Source organism: Brachyhypopomus gauderio, chromosome 19, assembly GCF_052324685.1.
Source record: "Brachyhypopomus gauderio isolate BG-103 chromosome 19, BGAUD_0.2, whole genome shotgun sequence".
NCBI classification, from domain to species: domain Eukaryota; kingdom Metazoa; phylum Chordata; class Actinopteri; order Gymnotiformes; family Hypopomidae; genus Brachyhypopomus; species Brachyhypopomus gauderio.
In genome coordinates, this window is record NC_135229.1 from 11,115,036 (window position 1) to 11,132,215 (window position 17,180).

At 45.5% G+C, this 17,180-nt stretch overlaps 3 protein-coding genes across 6 annotated transcripts; 1 reads left to right on the forward strand and 2 right to left on the reverse strand.

Moving 5' to 3' along the window:
- Positions 1 to 733: 733 nt before the first annotated feature.
- sptssb (serine palmitoyltransferase, small subunit B) lies at positions 734 to 4,523 on the reverse strand. Of its 2 annotated transcripts, XM_076980957.1 has the most exons (3): positions 4,004 to 4,523; positions 3,823 to 3,878; positions 734 to 2,447 (listed from the first exon to the last, which is right to left on the reverse strand). In XM_076980957.1, exons 2-3 carry the CDS (start codon positions 3,829 to 3,831, stop codon positions 2,040 to 2,042), a joined length of 417 nt encoding a protein of 138 aa, XP_076837072.1. In that variant the 5' UTR covers positions 3,832 to 3,878; positions 4,004 to 4,523; the 3' UTR covers positions 734 to 2,039. The 2 variants fall into 2 exon arrangements, with proteins under 2 accessions (XP_076837072.1, XP_076837073.1); XM_076980958.1 differs by lacking the exon at positions 3,823 to 3,878.
- otol1b (otolin 1b) lies at positions 2,044 to 13,198 on the forward strand. Its single transcript, XM_076980959.1, has 7 exons — positions 2,044 to 2,231; positions 3,331 to 3,396; positions 8,107 to 8,171; positions 11,292 to 11,689; positions 11,849 to 11,938; positions 12,047 to 12,118; positions 12,197 to 13,198. The coding sequence occupies exons 4-7, from the start codon at positions 11,299 to 11,301 to the stop codon at positions 13,078 to 13,080; spliced, it is 1,437 nt and encodes a 478-aa protein (XP_076837074.1). The 5' UTR covers positions 2,044 to 2,231; positions 3,331 to 3,396; positions 8,107 to 8,171; positions 11,292 to 11,298; the 3' UTR covers positions 13,081 to 13,198.
- Positions 13,199 to 13,813: 615 nt separating this feature from the next.
- Positions 13,814 to 17,090, reverse strand: LOC143482579 (high affinity immunoglobulin gamma Fc receptor I-like). 3 transcript variants are annotated; one of them, XM_076980955.1, is made up of 6 exons: positions 16,968 to 17,089; positions 16,847 to 16,882; positions 16,159 to 16,458; positions 15,556 to 15,822; positions 14,973 to 15,290; positions 13,814 to 14,326 (listed from the first exon to the last, which is right to left on the reverse strand). In XM_076980955.1, the coding sequence occupies exons 1-5, from the start codon at positions 16,990 to 16,992 to the stop codon at positions 14,992 to 14,994; spliced, it is 927 nt and encodes a 308-aa protein (XP_076837070.1). In that variant the 5' UTR covers positions 16,993 to 17,089; the 3' UTR covers positions 13,814 to 14,326; positions 14,973 to 14,991. The 3 variants fall into 3 exon arrangements, with proteins under 3 accessions (XP_076837070.1, XP_076837071.1, XP_076837069.1); XM_076980956.1 differs by having other exon boundaries at positions 13,814 to 15,290; positions 15,628 to 15,822; positions 16,968 to 17,090; XM_076980954.1 differs by having other exon boundaries at positions 13,814 to 15,290.
- Between the last annotated feature and the right edge of the window lie 90 nt (positions 17,091 to 17,180).

Below are 17,180 nucleotides of genomic sequence, written 5' to 3' on the forward strand. Positions count from 1 at the left end.
TGGTTGGAGGTGGTTGGAGGGTGGTTGTGGTGGTTGGGGGTGGTTGAAGGGTGGTTGGAGGTGGTTGGAGGGTGGTTGGGGTGGTTGGGGGTGGTTGAAGGGTGGTTGGAGGTGGTTGGAGGTGGTTGGGGTGGTTGGAGGTGGTTGGGGGTGGTTAGAGGGTGGTTGGGGGTGGTTGAAGGGTGGTTGGAGGTGGTTGGAGGGTGGTTGGAGGGTGGTTGGGGGTGGTTGAAGGGTGGTTGGAGGTGGTTGGAGGTGGTTGGGGTGGTTGGAGGTGGTTGGGGGTGGTTAGAGGGTGGTTGGGGGTGGTTGGGGGTGGTTGGAGGGTGGTTGGGGTGGTTGGGGGCGCCTTGCACTGTTGTGCCCGCTGAATGCTGCACGCTCGCGCTTTTTCCAAAAGCGGAGTGCGGGGAATGGAATGAAGTAACGGGCGCTTTGAGCGAGGCCCTCGGGCCAGACATAACGCAGGCCTTGGAAAACAGGTTTGGCCACTTAGCTTACGGTTTCTCCAGAAGTACCTTCATCAGCTATTTCAGGCTGTTGCAGTGTTGATTTAGTACTTGTTTTGCCGTTTGTTTTATAACAGTGGAGTTACTGGAGGCCATGGCGCTGTGCGTGGCTTAAAGGCCCATTTTTGCCGTAGATGCTACGGTGTCTAAGCGTCGCGGCTACGGCTTGGGGCGAGTTGCTCTATGTATGAGGAGCAGAGATGTAAGTTAGCTGGACCCTCCTCCATGTAAAATATCTTTATTTGTGAAAAAAACAATAACATAAAAAAAGAAACACTGAAATAATAAACGTGTATATAGCAGAACTGAGTTATATGAAATTTCATGACTTCCATGACTGTATATAAAATGTGATTTACAAATTAATATTTCAAGAAATACATATATGGCATAATAACACACTAAGTGCAAAATGTTTTGTACCTGACATTGTAACTAGTCAAAGTTCCAGGATTCAGCAAATGTACATACGTAAGATACGGCGGTTAAACAGCACCCAAAAGAGCAATCAGCCCTAGCTAAGAAAGACATGGTTTAGTCTAAGGAACAAGAGAAAGGTGTTTGTATCCTGAAGCTTAGATAAGACTACATGCATTGGTCAGGACTCTGTGTTTTAAGTCTGCAGGGAAGACTGGTTGGCTGGTCTAAGAACTTCCTTGTCATACCAGCCACCATGAAAGAAGTTAAACAAAATTTTACTTGTGTCAACATGGGGTTTGAAGACGGCTGAGTGGTTTTTGAGAGAAAGGGAATGTGAGAGAAATTAGTGTGGCCTGAAGTTTCTAATGCCAAAACTCTTGGAGGACGTTCGATATTTTGGTCAAGTGCTGTTCAGCTTTGTTTTACAGTTCAACTGTTAAAGGTTTTTCAGAGCTGTCTCACTGCATAGGAAACATAGTTATAATAGTTGTAACATAGTTATATAGGTCATATAGTTATAATAATATTAACAATAATCATAATAACAAATCAATGTGTAAAAGACAAAAGGGAGCCTTTTGTAACCTTTTTGTTTTTGTGAATTGTTGTATATTCATATTTGGCCATGAAACAAATAAATGGCCAATCTGACCTCTGAAGACCCAGCCTGTTCATTGTGAAGCAGGTGTCTTCACACAGGAAGTCTGAGGAAAAAAAAGTAAGTCAGATTTTTAGATTAATCAGCGCTAATTGACAGGTAAGACCCGACCAATCAGAGCCATGGCAAATCAGTCGCATGCAAATGCTAACAGGTGCAGGACTGGTCCCGTCATGCAAAACCTGACGTGCAGTCACCCAGGTGCCTGTCCTGCACCGTCATGCAAAATGTTACCGATGTGAGGCGATGTGAGAGGACCTTGATCATGTGCACAACGGGGGCGGGGCTTGGGGGGGGGGGTGTTGTTTGACGTGGCTTTAACGGTCCTTTGCTCTGTTTTGCCTCTTTTGTTCTTCCAGAATGTTCTCGAAGAATGGCATACAGCTTTGATGTTTTAGAGGAGGGGTGGTGGGGGATTGGCCAGTTGTGGGATAAGCCCCTCCCCTTTGTTTCTAGTTCATCAGCGCTACCGTACTTTCCGGCTGCTCCCCGCACAGTCCGGAGAAGAACTCCAGCGCCAGACGCACGTGGATGGGCACGAAGACGTAGGACGTGTAGACCACCATGGCCACCATGGTGAAGAGCACCGTGTTGAAGATGGACTTCTCCCACGGCTCCAGCACGTAGATGCCGGTGATGAGCAGGTACTGATAGTACAGCCACCCCAGGTAGTCACACATGTTCTTCACATCCATGCCTGAGCCGTAGTCCCCGCCGGTCTGGAGCAGGAAGTGGCTGCGGTGTGTGTGGCACCCACAGGTCAGCGCGGGTGGGGTCGGGTGGGGTTGGGTGGAGTCGGGTGGGGTCGGGTGGAGTCGGGTAATTTGGGTGCAGGTCAGACGATGAAGTACAGCAGGTGTCTGGTCACATGGGTCATGTGGTCATACATGAAAGAGAAGGGAACACAAATCATGCATCATGGCACAAATGGCACCCCCCCCCCCCCACTTCTCCCACATGTGTGTTACACACACACACACACCCTTCACTGGACATCTGGAGCGTTCAGCTACGATATCCCAGCGGTCATGAGGAACTGCAGGCAAAACACAGCATGCAATACCCCGCAGGACAGAAAAACGGGACCATGATGAAATGGAAACGGGCGTTCGGGTGTGCAGGACCTTTGTTCACGACTGTTCTGAACGTGCGAATGTCAAGAGCGGAGTCTGATGTTTTTATGACCAGACAGAACCTGCAGTGTCAGCTAAAATAAACGCTTCGTACATCTCCGGTGTCCTGATGTAGTGTTTGCCATGGAAAATGTACAGGAGAATGGAAAAAGAAGGGAAAGAGAGAGAGAGGGAGATAGAGAGAGAGGGAGGGAGATAGATAGATAGATAGAGAGAGAGAGAGAGAGAGAGAGAGAGAGAGAGGGAAGGAGATAGATAGATAGATAGATAGAGAGAGAGAGAGAGAGAGAGAGAGAGAGAGAGAGAGAGAGAGAGAGGGACGGACAGTCAGAAAAACCTGCATGTTCAAAGGTGCTTATCATAAAATGAATCCAGTTGCAACTGAACATTACTACCTTGTGGTAAATGTCCTGAGGGGCCGATCTGCGATCTGAGAGCGTTGAAATAGCGCATGCCCTTTCCTTTCATTAGCCAATGCATGCACTGGCATAAAATGTATTCATATATTCATTGATCTAGTTTATAATCTTCTTCCCATTGGCTATGTATTGAATAAGTTAGTTACAGTATTGCTCTGCTCTAAGGCCCTGCCGGGATCATGTCTTTTCAGATTACCTGAGGCTGGCTGCAGGGTAGAGCAAGACCGATAACCGAGGCGTTCAAGACAGGCGAGACGGTAAGAACGAGAGCAGAAAGACGAGATGAGGTCCGCACGTGGAACTGGACACAGAACGCCAGTGGCCCGCGCGCCCCGTTGGAACGCGAGATGGAGCACGCGTTGGGTTCTGCGGCGCGCGCGCGGAGGCCCACTTGGCTACTTTGTTGCGGTGTTAACCAACTTGTTACTACAAGTCAATTAGAGCTGACGAGTGCTGATGTATACAAGCATGGCACGTGTCACGGTCCGCCTGTCAGACAGCGTCAACCCGCAGTGCCTCGCGCTGGTTTGCACGTTGACATACAGACACATTGGCAAGAAATGCATAAACATGAAGTAACTTTTTTTGTCAACTTACAAAATAGACAAAAAAGGATTATACAACGAACTGTTCGCGCATTCCCTCTTTCCTGCAAAAGCACATGTTTGATCTTTTAGTCTTACCGCAATCATTTATCCTTTCTGTGTCATCACTATAACACAATAGAATCTTGATCCTCCTGTAATCCCACGCGCGCGCACACACAAATAACACGCATCAAAATGTGTTTGGTGGCTATGGGGTGTTTTTTTAGGACTGGCCACGTGAGACGTGAACACAGTGCAAAGTAAAACGATCTCTCACCTCTGCAACTTGTCGAGTGTTTCGAATGGTCAGTTGTCTGAAATAAGTTTATTGCGGGACGCTGTTCGTGCAAAGCGCTCGCGCTGCTGTTCCGTTGCTTCGCTGAAGCGCAAAAGCGGTTCTGCAGGTTCAGGAATATCAGGTCAGTTTTAGGTCGGACACCACACCCACCTCCTGTCTTTTCACACTCACCTGTGTGTGTGTGTGTGTGTGTGTGTGTGTGTGTGTGTGTGTGTGTGTGTGTGTGTGTGTGTGTGTGTGTGTGCGCGTGCGCGCGCGCGTGCGTAGTCTTTAGGGCTGTGCAGGTGAAATGCAGTGCAGAGACTATCCACGAACAGCCCGTGCATGCAAAAAAACATTCTACAGACACAATTGGCGAGCCAATTATTCGCGTTGATGGCACGGTCTGCCCCGCACTGTTAATATCTACACACGACAACTTCCCTCTCCTCGTCGCAGAGTTGACCGTTTCTCCGCTCGTCCTCGCTCGAGATGCTGCACCGCAGTACGGGGCGTGACGTCACCGGCCACGTGCGCCGCCGCACTGACGGAGAAGCACGGACACGGCACGCTCGAGCTCTTTTTTTTTTTTGCTTACCCCGCGTGCTGTAGAGGGGATGTGGGAAAGTTGGCAATTTTTAGGGTAGCGTTGTTTATTTTGTTGCAGATCTTACACAAGGTGCTCCGATCGTGTTTTTGTGTTGGTACAAGCAAAGCGAGAAATCAAACGCATGTTTGTCGAATCACTGTTAATTCACCGGTAGCGTCATGTTCCGTCGCATTCTCTGAGATCATTCCTGTTTTCAGTGTCAGCAGATTATTAGAAAAACAACAGCGTCTTGATTCTACCTTAAGCTCTCTCTCTCTCTCTCTCTCTCTCTCTCTCTCACACACACACACACACACACACACACACACACCCTCTTTACCTGAGTTAGATATTTTTAAGTGCCACAGACCTCTGTATATGGTACAGACTCCTGGTGTATGTCTACTTGTTTCCTTTTAATAAATACATGTCTGAAAATAACCCCATGACGCCTAATGTCATTTTCAGCACAAATGCCATAAAATAGACCTATTTGTCATGGGTTAGAAAGCAGGACCAAATTGAAATCCATAGTAAGTGTTCACAGAGTCTGTTATGGGAGTACAAGGGTATTCAAGATAAATGTGATAAAGAACTGCTTATAAACTAGAATTAGGAAAGATAAACACCATGAAAAACACACAACCACACCAGCAGGAAGGTACGGGTGTTTCCCCCATCTCAGGATGCGGGTCTGGGGACATGGTTCTGAGGACACGGGTCTGGGGACAGTGATGTGGGGACATGGTTCTGAGGACACGGGTCTGGGGACAGCGATGTGGGGACGTGGTTCTGAGGACACGGGTCTGAGTGCCACACAGACTCGGCCAGAGCTGCCCACATTGGCCTGTGTTCACCCAAAGCTCCTGCATCAAGAGGAATATTTCAGCAGGTCTGAGAAAGGCCACACAGCCACGGTGCCTGTCTGCTTCAAACTAACCTCGGTGGAGGGGCCATCTTCACCACCATCTTCAGCCCAATCTCACTGCTTACATTACATTTACATTTACGGCATTTAGCAGACGCTTTTATCCAGAGCGACTTACAAAAGTGCTAAGTGTTTAGTCAGAATATGCATCTCTATCTAGTATAAACAGGTTTAATCAATCAATCAATCAATCAAATTTTATTTATATAGTGCTTTTTACAACAGTTGTTGTCACAAAGCAGCTTTACAAGTGCCGAGTCCTAGCCCCCAGTGAGCAAGCCAAGGGCGACAGTGGCAAGGAAAAACTCCCTAGTTTTTTGCATGAGGAAGAAACCTTGAGAGGAACCAAGACTCAGGGGGGGAACCCATCCTCCTCTGGCCGACACCGGTCACCATGACAACAACAACAATTTAGACAGAAAGAAGAGAAAGAAAAGGAAAAAGATGTAATAATGTCCATCATGATGTATGCATCCGGTTAGGCAGGAGGTGGCTGGCTCAGGATGGATCGTTGGTCTCCTCATCTCGTTATTCCTCAAGCAGGCGGGCAGCCATGTGGAGAAATGAAACAGGGAAAAGTCCAAATTAAGTCCAAACTACTCAAGCTCAAGCACTGCCATAAACAGTTGCCAGTGCTGATACCTAGAAAGAAGACAACAAAATATAAGATTAAACACAAAGAGCAATACCTAGCAAGACTGAAATACCTACAAGACTACATGCAGTATGAGTGCATGTTTAGGATACTGGGGTGAGGTTTCTGACTGCACAGGTCTTCAAAAATGGAGGCAGAAACCTCACCCCAGTATCCTAACCCTAAACTGTAAAGACCTATTCATAACCCAGAAAACACACTACCATGGCAACACTGACTGTTTCTATAGGTATTTTTTATATTTGTATATGGGGTCTTGTATAATGAAACTGTTAGAAGATGCTTTCATTGGATACCTGATCCGGTAAAACAACATCAACAAAAGTTTTGATAGTAAAAAAATATGAAACAAAATCAAAATGCTAATGAATGTTTAGAGATGTCTTTGTGAGTGAGTGATTTGTAGAGATTAGAGAGCTGGGGAAACAGCCCTGTGCTTTGAGTGTAAACGGCACTGGGGAGTGATTGTGGTTTTGACCCAGGTGAGCAAACACAGAAACACAGACAGAGACGGTCTCACTCACTGATCTGAGAACAGTTATTCTGCTTGCCTTACAATAGCAAATGTGAGTCTCTGGGACAGTGAAGGTAGTCTGAGATCAGCACAGTAAAATGAACTGTTCTACTATATTATTATTTTGGGCATAAGAATAATCATCACAAGCATTTGTTGCTAGTAGTCATGGAAACAGATGCTTTTATGGCGGTTGTAATTGTCTCCCGACAGAGATGTTTTAGTGTGTTATATAATCTGCTCTTTTGTTCTGTTATCGAAACCATGACGGTTAAAACTCGCTACAAACACAAAGGCAGCTGAGAAATAAATATTGTTTTGTTGCAGCATACTTCTACTCATGTGCAATGGTCAATGACACCCCAGCATTGAATATTCAAATCTGAATTGTGAAAACATTGAAATAAGGGCTATTGAACACTGAACAACAAAGACGGACAAGGTCTCAGAAGGCCCCATGCAGTTCCTAACAAGAACGCCTAACTGCGCAAATGGATGGACACCTTGCTCTGCGTAGTAGCCTCTAATACTACCACAGTACGGTTCTCCCACACAGCAGTCTAAACATGACAAACACCGCCCCCTTGTGGTGCTTTGGTGACACAATCGTATTAAAAATGGGAAATATTTCGCAGTAGCCAGCGTGATGTTCAACGAATGAAGGCACTGAACCAGTAATTCTTAACAATTCTTCAGTCTTCTTGCAAAAATACGACCTTTGTGAAATACAGGGATACAAAGAGGAGCTGCAAAAGAGAACTCACTGAACTAGTGCTCAAAAATATGAAGGTTTGCTCGGAGTAAATTCAGTTACCCCATTAGAAACCTGGGCTGTACGAGAAGGCAGTAAGCTATCAAATAAATCTTTCTTACCTCATAAACAAGCCTAGCACCTCTTCCTAACACAGAAAACACACCATACGCAACTAGAAATCAGTTAGACAATTAAAGTCTCAAGGGATTGATGGTTTACCCTTTAAAACAAACACATATCTTTAAAAATGAGAAGGGTACTTGAAAGCAACAATAATTTTGATGGAGATGAAGCAGATAGGGGTGAAACAGATGAGGAAACAGCTGTGAGTTGAGAGAGAGAGAGAGAGAGAGAGAGAGAGAGAGAGAGAGGACAAACAGGTGAATGAAGTGTCCAGGGCTCTGAGGACCCCGAGGGCCCTGTGGACCTGGGTCAGGTTTCCGAGTCTCTTGTGGAAACAGTGCTGCCCAGCACTTTGTAGAGGTTCAGTGTGGGTGACTGTGGAGCACTGGGACAGAACCAGTGTAGTCCTCCCTTCCAGGGAAGTGTGTGTGTGCATGTGTGATTTAGGACAGCCAGAAAGTGTGTGACACCCCCCCTCCCCCGGCAGGCACGACATATATATAACTCAGCGCTGATTTGAACCTGTTCTCCCCTTCACAGGTTTGGTCTTTATCAGGTGGAGACAGCAGGAGCCCAAGGACACGAGACAACCACACTGGCATTCGGTAAATAGTTTTCCTTGATGCTTCTGAGTAATTGATAACTTCTAGAGATGTGCATGTCATTTCTGTAGCTAACAGATTATACTGTTTGCAAGGGAAGCCATTATATGGCATTCTGCATGGTTTTATACAGCGTGCTAAAAGCACTCATTCAGAAGAGTGTGAAAGGCTGAATTATTTTAGTAATGTCACTTACGTTAGTCCATAGTGTTGTGGTCAGAACACTGGTTCTCTCTGCAACACGTTTGCAGTTTTAACTGTTCTAACCACACGTGTGGACTACAGACGGTGCTGATGGGATAAAGCATCCATGTGCATACAGCACATGCTGGGAAATGTGATCAGATACATTCTGCAGAACCTTCTTCCTCTTTGGGCCTAATCTACTTAGTCAGTATATATATATATACGGTGATCATTTTGAATCGTTGATCACGTTGATCACGTTATACAACTTGATTCTTTGGTGTGTAGCTGGAAGACGCTTAACTATTTGTTAAAATTCCAATTAACTGACTTGTCTGTATATATATTTCAGATTTTATTCACCTAATCGATGTTGATAGGTAGCAGAGTTTGTGGTAGTTTTTACAAATCTACGAAGATGTTATTAGTAAAGCAAATTAAAGCCAGTATGGAAAATCAGATGAAAAGACAGGGGGAAACAGGAGAGAGAGGGAGAGAGAGAGATAGAGATAGAGATAAAGTGAGAGAGATCGAGAGAGAGAGAGAGAGAGAGAGAGATAGAGAAAGAGGCTTTTTGCACCAGTGTTCCAACAGCCACTCCATTCTTCACAGGGTCATGGGGAGGTGTATTAAGAGCTTACCAGTGGAGCAGAGCTCAGAGCGTTACTCTACCAGGGGGGCTAAAGACACCTTGAGCTCAAATGGCAGACCCCCCCCCCCCTTCCCAGTTCTCCCCACCTGATCGGGGAGAGGGGGGCATTCGTAGGGACACCGTGTCCCTCAGACACCATGCGTTCATATCATGTGCACACATGCCTAGTGCTTGCTTTTTGTGTGTGTGCAATTTTAAACCTTGCCATCAAAGGCTCCGTATAACTCAAAACCGTCTGTCTGCTTCACTGCATCCAGGGTCCGGTTTATTGGGCTCGCGTTGTAATACAGGCCGCCGTCTCCCGCCGTACCGGCTGTCTGTCTGTCTCGGGCCTCGCAGGGGTATGGGGGGGCCGCGGGTCCACCATAGCTACGCCGGAGGGCTGAGAGGGGACCCTCGGCCTCCATGGGGAGGAGTAAAGGGAGTACTGTGATTGAAGTGGCAGAAAGGTGGGGTGACACCAGCGGGTGGGGGTGACACCAGGGGGTGGAGGTGAGGCGTTTCCCCCCTGACAGACCCCACTCTCATATACCCCTGATGCACATCTTCACTTGCATCTGGTGGACAAAGCCGGGCCTCGTCTCGTGTCCATGGACTGATCCCAAGTCAGTTTAAGAGATTCTTCCTTAAATGGGAGAACACGGAGATGTGGTTATGAGCGGCTTTTATGTACACATCAAAGTTTCTTAAGTATTTGAATTCAAAAGATACAGGTGTGTGTGCCGGCTGAAGTCTGGCAGTATTTCCTGACCTTCCTAGGGTCTTGCTAGTGTGTTAGTCACCTTCATTTTACTATTTTTTTTACTGACGTGTTAAGATAAGCTCTTTCCTCTAAAAACATCTCAGGTTTATACTGAGTGATTGAGATTATCACTGCTCTTTTGGGCAAAAGCTTTCTTGGAGTAGCACCAAACAGATTAGACTGATATTCTCATCCTCTGTCTGAGTTATTTTCGGCAGGTAAAAGAAAAGAACAGAATTGTGGAATTTGGGAAACAGCAGAAAGATTTTATTTAGATCAACATTTCATTATTTGTCAGTAAATAAAATAACGAGTGTTGAATAGAAAATAACAGGTGTAACCAAGTCACTGATGGTAGTGTATACACACACAGACACACACACACACACACACACTTCCAGTATATACACACACATTACATTCAGTGGTCATTTTTTATTTAGCACTCATGAATATATTCATAAATATATTCAAAAGCAACGAATGCAATGTAGAGCTAAACAGTGTAAACCAGACAGAAAAGGGTATTTTGGGAGTTATCTACATTGTCCTGGATGCATTTTTTTCAGTTAGATTTTTATTGTTTCCTATAAATGATTTAAAATTGACCAAGTTGTAGAGTTGTAGTATCATAGTAACAAACGTAAATAGATACATCGTCCATATTTTGGGGGTGGAGGAGACCTGACATTGTTTCTGTTCAGATTCATTGCTTTACCCATAAACCCTTGCTCCTAACCACTCTAGGCTTGGGTAGGTGTTGAAGGAACTCTTCCCATATCGAATGACCTGTCCCAGAGCACCAGGTCCTGCCACCAGCCTAGGCCTGATGGATGGGGGGGATTCATGAGGGCATTGTATCCCCTGTCACAAAAGCACCATACACAAGAGAAGTAAAGAATCTTGGCCAGTGTTGCAGGGTTCTGCCTGAATCGGATTTGGGGTACTGGAGCGTTAATATGGCCTTGAGTTTCACACTCGCTACGTTTTGGGTTTGGTTGATTGCCACCACCTTAGTTAAGGTCTGTCATTAATGAAAGATTTGGTTTCACATAACTTATGCCTGGAATACTAAGATGGAGAAATTACTTCAGGGATGTTGGTTCCAGAACCAAAAACCTATCTAATAGAAGTCTAAATATCCATCAATTACTAATGGCGCTCTGCTAGGTTCACTTGATTCACTCTACCATTAAATCATCATCATCATCATCATCGTCATCGTCTCTTCAGTGAGGTGCTGCAGGTCTCATTGATGATCCTAAACTCATTTCTAGTGGTTTTGCCCTAAACCAAAGCATGAAATATTTCATAATATTGACTAATAGGACTAATATTGTAAAACATGCTTTTGGGAACCTACTTTGTCATTAATTCAAGAAGAACTAAATCTGTATAACTGTCCAGAAGTTTCATTATAACAATATATTGAGGGAATAATGCCTCAACCTGTAGATGACTGTGATTATAGATGACATATAGGCTTTATTATAAATATCTATTGCATTTTTACATTACTGTTGATTTCTTTCTTTATCCACAGATATAAAATGAGTGGGCTCTGTAGTCAGTCAGTTCTCCTGGCAATAACTGTGCTGCTTCTGCCATCCACGTTTGATGCAATTAAAGTGACTCAACGGCCAAAGTACCAGTACACCAAGAAGCCCCCTCGCGACATCCAGACCACCACTCACACTAAACCTACCGTCCCTGCACGGATCGCCGACTACACTAAGCAAAAAGAACACAATCCCGTTATCACGAAAAGTACCGGCGGCCCTGCTCACGGCTATGTAGCGTACCACACAGACGCCACAGTGCCACCCAGTGGTGCGCAGGACAATTACACTCTAGACTACAATGAATGCTATTTGAACATCTGTGAGTGTTGCCCCCCAGAACGCGGCCCCCAGGGACCAAAAGGAGACGTTGGGCTTCCAGGTGAGGTTAAAAGCTTAAAAATACTGTACCTCCTCCTCAACAAGAGCTGCCGTCTACATATAAATACCTCCTCTTACCTAACCAGATAAAGACAGAGGATGCACCCCATACACATTACTTAAACAGTTGTATTACTTAGTTTGACAATGTGATTTGCAGGACCTCCTGGTCAAAAAGGAGACCCAGGACCCAGAAGTGCTCCTGGAGCTACAGGCCTAACTGGACCTCCAGGATTTAGGGGAGATAAAGGTGGGAACTTTGGGCAATGGGCAACTTTGTAGGTGCATATAAGTTCTGCTTTTCAATTTTTCTAAGGTTGTGTAAATTTGGTAATAACGTGATTATGTAATTTCATAGGAGACAAAGGGGAGAAAGGAAACAGTGGACCTGTTGGTACCTCGGGCATTCCCGGGAAACCTGGGATGAAAGGTGCTCGGCTACAGCTTGGCTGCTGCATTTATAACCGCTGTGCTTAAACGTTGCATGAAGGTTTTTTTCCTCAAACAGGTGAGACAGGCTTTAAAGGGGAGAAAGGAGCAGCGGGTCTGCCAGGACTCACGGGCACTAAAGGTGAGAAAGGAGAACCCGGCCAGAACGTGACTAAGGGCGATCGAGGCGAGCCGGGCAAAGACGGGCCCCTGGGGGCCCCGGGCACCACTGGAGACAAAGGCGAGAAGGGAGAGAGGGGAGAATGTGGCCTGCTGGGGGAAAGAGGGCAGAAAGGTGAACCGGGTGACCCCGGGCCCCCAGGGACACGGGGTGACCCCGGGCCGTCAGGGCAGCACGGAGTGCACGGGAGCCCTGGAATACCAGGGGACCGTGGTGATCCTGGAAGCCCAGGATCCAAAGGGGAACCAGGCCCCCAAGGGCCACAAGGACTTACGGGAACTAGAGGTCAGAGGGGGTCAAAGGGTGAACGGGGACCGCAGGGGAGACGGGGCGACCGAGGTCTTCGAGGGCTGAAGGGGACGTCCAGCGACATCGTGGGGCGGGTGCGGTCAGCCTTCAGCGTGGGCCTCTACCCCAGCAAGTCCTTCCCGGCGTCTGGAGTACCGGTGCGCTTCGACAAGATCTTCTACAACGGAGAAAACCACTATGACGTCGCCACTAGCAAGTTCAACTGCACCTACCCAGGGGTTTACGTTTTCTCGTACCAGATAACGGTGAGGAATAAGCCCTTACGCGCTGCCCTGGTGGTGAACGGGGTGCGCAAGCTACGCTCACGAGACGCCTTGCAGGCCCAGGACATTGACCAGGCCTCGAGTCTGGTTCTTCTGAAGCTTGCTGCTGGAGACCAGGTGTGGGTGGAGACTCTGAGAGACTGGAATGGTGCCTATTCCAGCAGTGAGGATGACAGTACCTTTTCAGGGTTCTTGCTGTATCCTGATTGACACCTACTGCAAATACCACAGAGCGCAAGGTCTTCCACTGAACTCTACGTGGCAACTGTGCGAGGCTCTAAGGAAATGCTGCCTTCTGTGCAAATATAAGCATCTATGCAAATGTAAACATTTATGCAAAATGCTAAACTCAACCTGGTGATCCTGCAACTGAAGACATTCCATCCTGCCACGTTTACTTCCAACCCTAATCTAACACATCTGATCCAGAATAGAGTAACTATTAAATGAGTATCTGGATATTGTAGTCCGGTTTTCAGAAGTGGTCTTAATACGTGTGAGCCCTGTAAGGTTTAATAATACAGTCACTGAATGTGTACATTACATGCTTTTGGGAGAATCACAGTTGATGTGCTTTAATATTTTGCTGTGATTGTACTCTCACCTTGACAACAATTACATTTACATTATTACTGATATCACTGCTTAGATGACCCACACATCGTTATAAACCAATTAGAACCCAGAGGAGATCGATCATTCATGGAGTGAACATATCGTGTGATCAAATTTTGCCTCATGTACAAAATGCTTGCAACCGTTTTGACAAATTCAATCTAATGTAAACATTTAAATATAATACAGTTTATATATTTAAATTCAATCAGTTTAACTCTTCTTGGCTGCATCTGACAAATAAGACATCAAACAACAATTTTACACCTTGTTAGAAGAAAGATGTTTCACTTTGCATACTGTATATTATAGAAAGGTATACTGTATATTGTAGAGGCAATGCTGTATGTTTATTATTCAGTTTGTAACAATATGATTTATGAAAACTTATGAAATACAAATTTTCCAAAGAAGACAGTATTGCTATATGAACATTAATGAGACAACTGTAACGTATAATAAAATCAAACAGAAAATATTATCATCATTAAGACTTTGTCATGGAAAAGAACAAATGCAGTAATAACAGCCTTAGATTGAAGATGTATGTTTGTATGTATGTTCTCAATCACATTGATGTATACATTCTCATTCTTCAGCAGAGGTGCTCTACACTCTACTCATGTTGAACTGGCTTTGGAAACACAGACAACAGCAGGCCACGCTGCAGTGCTTTAGTGGACACTGTGTTCTCTGTGGCTGGAGTTGAACTCCTGGAGTTTGGCTGATGTCAGTCATTATACAAGTGAGACGAGTCCTTTCATTTTCTTGTTTTAAAGGTAACCCAGAAAAGATCTCCTGCCTCCTGTGAAGGTAATTCCTTCCAAAACGGATGCTCCTCCTATAGAGGATCATGAAGCGTGTCCAGAAGGTTCATCAAACTGATTCACATTCACTGAACACTTATTTCACTTGTGAAAAGGTGCACAACATATACAAGTTTTATTACAATATTAACAAAAACATTTTTTTAAATATTGGATTAAGAACTCTACTTGGAATTAGAAATGAAACAACGATTTTGTAATCACACCGGCAAGTTCGAGTGTAGAATATAACCCCCCTTTTTATACCCACACCTCCATTTTAAGGGACCAAGGGAATTGTTTCTTAGTTATGACAGTTGTTTTGTGATCAGATATTTGTTGCTGTGTAAGTAGTTCCCACATCTTGGATAGTGATGTAAAGTGTACTGGACTACAGGAACCAAACTAAAAATGAAAAAGTTCTACTGTCCAAATAATGATGGACCTACAGGAACAGCAACTTATAGCGTAATTACGTGGACGGGCCAGGAAGACTATAGAATGGCAAAGACTGTAGAATTTATTTTCAAACCCAACCTACCATACATATTCCTGTTTGAATTTAGTTGGAATTAATTTCCAGGAGAAGATGAAGGTTGTGAACAAAGGTGAATTCATTCATTCATTCATTAAAAAAACCCCAACAAAACAGAACCAAACAAAAGTGTCTCGGGCACTTACATTTTCAGCAGTGTTTGGGCTAATAGCTTGGTTCAACCTTCAGCTTCAACTCATTACTCCATCTCTCCAGGTTCAGAACCCTTACTCGGGCCTTGCAGGTGTAGACGCCAGTGTCGTCATCCTCCACCCGCTGGATGGTGTGTGTGTCTTTGGACGACGAGGGCCCCAGCAAGGTGGCGTTATTCATGTAGTAGTATTCGATGGTGTGGCCCTTCTCTCTGGTGTTTAGCTGAGTGGAACACCTCAGGACTACGGTGCTGCCTTTAACGGGGTTCACCTCACCGTCGTCGATCGTCAGGACCGGAGAGGACAGTTTATCTAGGATGAGAAAGTAAGGCAGTTACTGAAATGGCTGTGGGGTTTCGAGGAAGCCTCAAAATGAACACGCTGGATTAATTGTGAAGCAAGCGACAGATGTTCTTAATGGGGGTGTGTGGGCGAAAGATTCCTGACGGCATGTGCGTGTTTGAATCTGGATTCTGACGCTGCAGTTTGTGCTACATTAATACAAGTATTTGTTTGTACAGTTTGTACAAGTATTGCTCATATGGATTTGACAATTGTTAAGTTAAAAGTGTCATACCTAACACAATCACAGAAAACTTCAGGGACTGGGCAGACTGGTATTTAAAGTCCTGAAGCCAAGTGGCCTTACACCAGTAAGTGCCTTGGTCATCCAGTGTGGCGCTGGGAAAGACTAGATCTTTCTTCTTCTGCGTGCGGATCTTCACATCACCCTTGTAGAAGTTCACCTCTACCAGTAGGGGGTCATCACGGACGCGGCAGGTCATGGTCAGTACTTCCTCAATGATGAGTGGTTCGGTCGGAGCTTGCAGAAGGACCCAACCACCTACCAGTGAAGGGAAGATTACACCATATGAAGTATATGACCTAGAAACAGATCTACACCAAAATAATGGCATTATAACACCAGATCACTACATTCAGTGGACTTGAAGAGTCTTAGGAATACCAGAATGTCCAAGGGTTTAAGGTTTTAGGGCTTTGTGGCAGCGGCTACATGCCTAATTACGCTATAACCTCATTTTGTAGCTGTACTATTCTATGCCCGTCATGAAAACATTTCTTCCACGCAAGCCTGCACTTTCACTGCATGCACTAAAGTAGAGCCCTTAGTTCATTAAACAACACAGTTGCTTCCAGCAGCAGGTGGTGGGAACCCTACCGTCCACGTGCACGTTCAGCAGGTCACTCTGAAGTGAACTGATCAAATAAGGCCACTCCTTTAGGTCTTTCTCGCCCTGACAGGTGTAGCTGCCCGTCTGGAGGACGTGAGCATTCTTCAGGTGGTACACCTCAGCGGAGCTCGTTAACACGCCGTTCAGGAACCACTGGTACCGCCAGCTCGACAAAGGGTCCTCGGGCACACTGCACCGGAGCTGCACGTCCTCCCCCGAGAAGAGGCGGAGTTCACCGCCGGTCACCTGAGCCAGTGCATGCACCGGCACGGGCGTGGGGTCCACTCCTGCACAGGCAGGAGACGCGGACGCCTTAACCGTGGCAGATCTCAAGGCGCCACAACATTAACGACATTTAGAAGTGGCCATATCGGTCAGCACACTCGTCCATAATTTCACAAGGAACAATGAGCAGTTATACAAAGAATACAGTTCAGTCATTTTTTTGGTTAATAAAAATCTTATGTAATCTTGAGTCATAAATTCAGGTTCAGAAAAATGTTAATTAAATTTTGTGTCTTTATAACATAACACATTCATATAATACATAGTTAAATAAAAAAAAAAACAACAACTTTTAGCTCCGAGTGTGTAGCTGTAGATTATAGGGCATTGTATTCGAAAAATAAAAATCAATAAAATAACTTTTGAAGCCAGTGTGGGGCTCTCACATACCTTGACATCTGACACTTCCAAGCAACATTAGCAAGGCTACAAAACAAAACAACAACGGCATTAGATGTCTACGTTCGCAAACGGCCCTTTCCACAACCTGCATGTCCGAACCCCCACTCACCGATGGAGCCGGACAGGGTGTTCATGGTGCCGTTCACGCTGTGGCCCGCTCCTCTCCTGTCCTCATCTGCAGTGGGGTTAAAAGCCGTCGCTCCTCAGTCTTAAGGGGACTGGTTAATTGCCCCCCCCCCCCCCCCCTTTTTTTTTGCTTCACTTGCAAAACAGTAACAAAACAGGAAGCCAGCATTTGGGTGCACACGCAGAAAGCAAAGAA

Coding starts and splice junctions, on each gene's coding strand:
- otol1b (XM_076980959.1), top strand. CDS start 11,299: ATGAGTGGGCTCTGTAGTCAGTCAGTTCTCCTGGCAATAACTGTGCTG. Junction 11,939..12,046: donor AGGATTTAGGGGAGATAAAG/GTGGGAACTTTG, acceptor GTAATTTCATAG/GAGACAAAGGGGAGAAAGGA. Junction 12,119..12,196: donor CGGGAAACCTGGGATGAAAG/GTGCTCGGCTAC, acceptor TTCCTCAAACAG/GTGAGACAGGCTTTAAAGGG.
- LOC143482579 (XM_076980955.1), bottom strand. CDS start 16,992: ATGAACACCCTGTCCGGCTCCATCG. Junction 16,883..16,967: donor CACCCTGTCCGGCTCCATCG/GTGAGTGGGGGT, acceptor TTTGTTTTGTAG/CCTTGCTAATGTTGCTTGGA. Junction 15,823..16,158: donor GCTGAACGTGCACGTGGACG/GTAGGGTTCCCA, acceptor CTTCACTGGTAG/GTGGTTGGGTCCTTCTGCAA.